At 41.4% G+C, this 6,000-nt stretch overlaps 1 protein-coding gene across 3 annotated transcripts in view; it reads right to left on the reverse strand.

Annotated features, from left to right (window-relative positions):
- LOC109922033 (fatty acid amide hydrolase-like) overlaps positions 1-6,000 on the reverse strand; it is a 66,658-nt gene that overhangs the window by 39,769 nt on the left and 20,889 nt on the right. For all 3 annotated transcript variants that reach the window (XM_048603332.1, XM_048603329.1, XM_048603330.1), the window contains exons 4-5: positions 5,293-5,433; positions 523-585 (exon numbers count right to left, since the gene is read on the reverse strand). In XM_048603332.1, the coding sequence (XP_048459289.1) occupies positions 523-585; positions 5,293-5,433 (204 nt within the window). The remainder of the gene's footprint in view (positions 1-522; positions 586-5,292; positions 5,434-6,000) is intronic.

The raw sequence follows: 6,000 nt of genomic DNA on the forward strand, positions 1-6,000 counted from the left end.
CCAATACAATGAAAATTGGACTTTCAGCTGCACTAGCTTAATGGGCGATAAGAATGAAAATTTACCAGTTCTTCTGTGCAGTTTATCCAGTTATCCATGCTGAATTAGACACAAAGTATCCAAAGATCGGTATTTTATAAGAGAACATAACATTCCAGTTTCATTTACAGAATGAAACAAAATTCAGAACATGAAGAGGGTCCTTGGCTCAGTGTTTCACATAATGTTCTATAGTGGGTTTCTCTCCCACATCATCTGTTAATCCCATACGTTTCCTTGTAAGAAAAATCGAAAGTTATTTAATATTGCTTTAATTCTAAATCTGGCTTCTCTGTAGTTATTTATTTTCAAATCACCCCTGAATCAACTTCATTTTCTCAGAATTTGTTCCACAAATCCATTAGCTTGTTGAAACAAAAAAAAGATTTTTCCAAACTACGCTTTTGAAAGTTTTTTTTTGGTGGGGGTCTTGAAGAGGCATTAAAGAAATAATTAAATTGCATTTTCAATTTACATACTTACTTGTATCCTTCCAGAAAATCAGAGATGGTGTTGAAGTTAAATCCAGGCCTTTCTTCAGTCATACTGCAAATTATATACGTGAATGTTACTTGGCAAATTAAATCAATTTATATTTTAAAAAAGGCCCAAAGATTAGAACTTTTAAACACCTTGACAGATCCTTTTGATAATTGCTTCTAACAGGTCTGTTGACAGTTACAATGAGTTTGACAGTAATGATATGTTATGGAATTGGTAAAAGTAGACAAAAAAGGGCACATTACCCCCACCAAAGGTAACTAGATTTACCCCAATGGTGTCCTGGAAACAGATTCAAGGGGTACCCCTGCTGTCCAAATGAATCCACAAAGTCAAACCTGCTCTTACCGAGTTTAATCTGTACAAAATCCCACTTCAATAGAGACAGTCGATCATTAGAATGGACAACTGCATTGTAAGACATGAATACGTGAAATGCAATCCTGCCAAAATGGGGAGTGGGACTTATAACCATAGGCCATTATGGTGAAAATCTAGGCACTAATTTCAGAAATGAAAAGCCCACATCTTTAATATATATTATGATATTAAAGGCTAGTGATCAACTCTGTGCATCTTCCCTAAACTGCCTCCAGTGCATCAACATTGTCCTCGAATCTCTAAAACTGCTAACTTGTTGGTCCCAAAAGCATGGTCTCCACCTTAAAAAATATCATCATCCTCTGAATATGGAGTCACTGGCAGTATTTATTTCCATTCCTGAGAAAATGGCAAAAGGACTCATCGGAATATTTTACAAATTTAACACAATTTCCTCTTTCTGAGTTGGTGGTTCAACATTTTGTTGTATCTGCTGTGTTGTATTGGTTCATCATGTTTAAAAGTAATATAGGCCTGGATTTTCCACACAACATTCATTATTGTTGAATTGCAAGTTCAAATGTTTCTGCACCTCAATGCTATTCTGTATTTCAGGCCAAGTCTTCAAAGCCCAGCTTCTTCAGAAATGCAGAGACATCAGCTACTATCTCTGATTCAGTTTATAGGAGGGCTTCAACACAGCTCTGTGGTGTCAGGATGGGGAGGACTGGATATGTCTCCTTTCCACAATACTATCTGCTCTAATGCTAGTTCAAACATTCATGTGAAGGTGTGAGTGGATTCATGAAAGAACAGATTGGATGAGTAGGGTAGACAAAGTGGATATTTGGCTCTGTTTAAACTTCTTCAGATTCAACTTTTCAGTGACAGTCAGGTCAAGTAGGAAACTAATAAGAGGTAGTCAGATCCAGGTTGAGAGGCTAGTCAGCAGTGTAACAAAAACAGAAATTGCTGGAGAAACTCAGCAGGACTGGCAGGGTCTATGAAAATAAAGCAGAATTAGCATTGAGGACAATGACTCTCCACGAGAACTGCTTTCTCCCCAATTGCTGTTTTTGTTTCAGATCTCCAGCATCCGCAGTTATATGTTTTATTTTAATGAGGGGTGTAGCTGTGTGGTTGGAGGGGGGCTGGTAATCAGGAGTTGAAAGAGGCAGTCAGAGGTGGGCTCAGTGAGAGTGACTAGGGTGATGTCTGTTGTGCAGTTACCCAAAAGGTGGACTAGGTTCTAATCTGTCTAACATTTCCCACATGACTCTTCAGATAGCATGAATTCAAACTTCCAAGACATTTCCAGCATAGGTCACCGCACTGGGACTTTCATAGGGTCTCAACATGCATTCAGAGTTGTATGTCCTGTCTCGGACAACCTAGAGACTGGAAAATCTGACCATGATGTCAGCCTCAAAACTCTACAGAAACTCTGACCAGCTAACTAAGTTAATGAGTGACAGTAACGTGGATATGGCTTGGTTGTAATTTCATGAAGATTAATTTTGTACACAAGTCCTTGAAAACATTAATACTTATGAAATTAAAGGAAAATTAGCTACCTTGTTTGACATTTGTTTGGCAGCAAAGGGCAAAAAGAGAAATCTTTAAAAAGGCTTAAAAGGAAAGAAATTGCTTCCTGTTTATATGAGGCATGTTACAGATACTGATAGCGGCAAGTTCATGACTTGCCAAACGGAAATTAACTGTATTCAAAGGAAGTGAGAGAGAAAAAAAAAACAATGAATACAGAAAATTAGCATATGTTAATATAATGTTTAATGTCCATAAATACAAAGATATAAAAAGATTGGGTCCTTTTGACAAAAGGGCAAAGAATAGAGATATCACCTTTGACACCCAGTCAAATCAGTTATGGATGTACCTATAACCACCGTTGAACAGCACAGTACTGTGGCAAGACAGATACTGCAACAGGAGTGCAAGCAATCTCTGCTGCCTTCTTATATTCAAAGTGATGAAAGCACCTAACATTCAGGCCAGCACCTTTTACCAATTCCAACACTGATTCCTGCAATAATATAATGTAGAGGTGACAAGGTCAGAAGTCACACTACACCAGGTTGTAGTCCCAACAGGTTTATTTGAAACAAGGAACAAAAACAAAGTTGCTGGAAAAGCTCAGCAGGTCTGGCAGCATCTGTGGAGGAGAAAACAGAGTTAACATTTCGGGTCCGGTGACCCTTCCTCAGAATGAAATGCTGAGCTTTTCCAGCAACTTTGTTTTTGTTCCTGATTTACAGCATCTGCAGTTCTTTTGGTTTTTATTTAGGTTTATTTGAAATCAGAGATAGTAGGAACTGCCGATGCTGGAGAATCTGAGATAACAAGGTGTAGAGCTGGATGAACACAGCAGGCCAAGCAGCATCAGAGGAGCAGGAAAGCTGACGTTTCGGGTCTGGACCCTTCTTCAGAAATGGGGGAGGGGAAGGGAATCCTGAAATAAATAGGGAGAGAGGGGAAGCCGAATGGAAGATGGATAAAGGAGAAGATAGGTGGAGAGGAGACAGACAGGTCAAAGAGGCGGGGATGGAACCAGTAAAGGTGAGTGTAGGTGGGGAGTTAGGGAGGAGATAGGTCAGTCAAGAGAAGATGGACAGGTCAAGGAGGCGGGATGAGGCTGGTAGGTAGGAGGTGGGGGTGGGGGTTGAGGTGGGAGGAGGGGATAGGTGGGAGGAAGGACAGGTTAGGGAGGCGGGGACAAGCTGGGCTGGTTTTGGGATGGGGACAGGGGAGGGGAGATTTTGAAGCTTGTGAAGTCCACACTGATACCATTGGGCTGCAGGGTTCCCAAGCAAAATATGAGATGCTGTTCCTGCAACCTTCGGGTGGCATCGTTGTGGCACTGGAGGAGGCCCAGGATGGACATGTTGTCCAAGGAGTGGGAGGGGGAGTTGAAATGGTTTGCGACTGGGAAGTGCAGTCGTTTGTCACAAACCAAGCGTAGGTGTTCCACAAACTAGTCTCCAAGCCTCCACTTGGTTTCCCCGATGTAGAGAAGGCCACATTGGGAACAGCAGATACAGGATACCACATTAAACAGATGTTCACCTGCACATCTGCTAATGTGGAAGGTTTTCTTGGGGCCTGGGATGGGGGTGAGGGGGGAGGTGTAGGGGCAGGTGTAGCACTTCCTGCAGTTGCAGGGAAAGGTGCCGGGGGTGGTGGGGCTAGTGAGGAGTGTGGAGCAGACAAGGGAGTCACAGAAAGAGCAGTCCCTCCAGAAAGCAGATAAGGGAGGGGAGGGAAAACTGTCCTTGGTAGTGGGGTCAGATTGCAGATGGCGGAAGTGGCGGAGGATGATGCGTTGAATCTGGAGGTTGGTGGGGTGGTACGTGAGGATGAGGGGGATTCTGTTTTTGTTGTTATTGCGGGGAGGGGTGTGAGGGACGAGTTGCGGGAAACGCGAGAGATGCGGTCGAGAGCGTTTTTGACCACTGTGGAGAGGAAGTTGCGGTCCTTGAAAAACGAAGACATTTATGCCTCATCTCGGGAGCAGATGCAGCGGAGGCGAAGGAATTGGGAATAGGGGATGGCATTTTTGCAGGAAGGTGGGTGAGAGGAGGTGTATTCTAGGTAGCTGTGGGAGTTGGTTGGCTTGAAATAGATATCGGTTTCCAGGTGGTTGCCAGAGATGGAAACAGAGAAGTCCAGGAAGGAGAGAGAGGTATCGGAGATGGTCCAGGTGAACTTAACTTTGGGGTGGAAGGTGTTAGTAAAGTGGATCACCAGCTTTCAGAGCACTGCTCCTTCGTCAGGTGAAGTCACTTCACTTGAGTGTCTCCTTTTAAATCTTTTGCAACTTGGTTTGCCCAAGACTCCACAATGGATGAGGTGCAAGTTATTATTGAGATAACCCAAACCATGTGACTTCAGCTGACAAAGGAGCAGCACTCCGAAAGCTTGTTCTTTCAAATAAACCTGTTGGGACTATAACCTGGTGTCATGTGGCTTCTGATTTTGCAACAATATAGCCTGTACTTTTTGATATGGTTTGGACTATCTCAGTAATAACTTGCACCTCATCCATTTTGGAGTGTTAAGCAAACCAATTTGCAAAAGATTTAAAAGGAGACACTCAAGTTTTTTGAAAATTGAACTTACAAATTCCTTGTTTTACTAGGTTTATAAACTACACATTAAAGCGCTACTTTCTTTGCAATTTAACTATACAGTCTTTATCAAACAATTCAAATGTAAATTATGCTGCAGATTGTATAAAGCACATGTTTATACAATCATGACTCATGTTCATTCATTAAAATTCACAGGTCTGGCAACAGTCTCAGAATCAAAGCATTAGTGGTTTAAGGTTTGTAAATATGTGCATAACTTTGGAAACAAGAACACCTATTGAAAACATCTCTGGCTAAACCTTACCCAGCCTTTATTACCCACCTCAATTGTACGACTTCATTTAGAATGCTGTCACTTGTCCTATCTCTTGGTGGTTCACTGTTTCCATCAGGAACAACAACAGGAATAAACACTGGGTCTTCTGGAATAACTAGGTGCCGCAACAAGGTAAGATTAGTCATCCTAGAAAGAGGAGCACATTTCTTTTTAAATTGATGTTAAATTGCTGTTCAATTCTTATATTTCTCTCCTTTCTGTTGGCCAGCGTCCAACAAAGGTCATTCTCAACACAGTCGTTGAGCCAAGTGATTGCTCTCAAAAGTACTATCATTCTTTTGTCTAACACAAGACTTTTCTCAAGTTCCTTGCTCAGATTTAGTTGCTTCTCCTAATAGGATATTATCTAAAAATACAACTAAATGGCATTGAGTTTCTGAATCCAGGTTGCAAATGTAAATTAGGTTGTTTGCATCAACATTAAATCTACATCAGAAGCTAAGTATAAACAGAGTGCTAAGGCTTGAATAGAATCCCAACTCAAGAGAATTTTGCTCAAAGTTATTATAATCAGGTTAAGTCAAGGTCAGACCATTTCTACATTGACTAGTTCAGCAAATTGCTTCACACTAAAGGTGTAAATGTAAATGACTATTAAAACCACGGGATGGTGTCCAACCTTGATCCTTTAGACTCCCAGTAGCTGAATAGACATAATTAAAATTACTGCCAAAATACACTACATGGTCCTTC

Source organism: Rhincodon typus, chromosome 11 (assembly GCF_021869965.1).
Source record: "Rhincodon typus isolate 14 chromosome 11, sRhiTyp1.1, whole genome shotgun sequence".
NCBI classification, from domain to species: Eukaryota; Metazoa; Chordata; class Chondrichthyes; order Orectolobiformes; family Rhincodontidae; genus Rhincodon; species Rhincodon typus.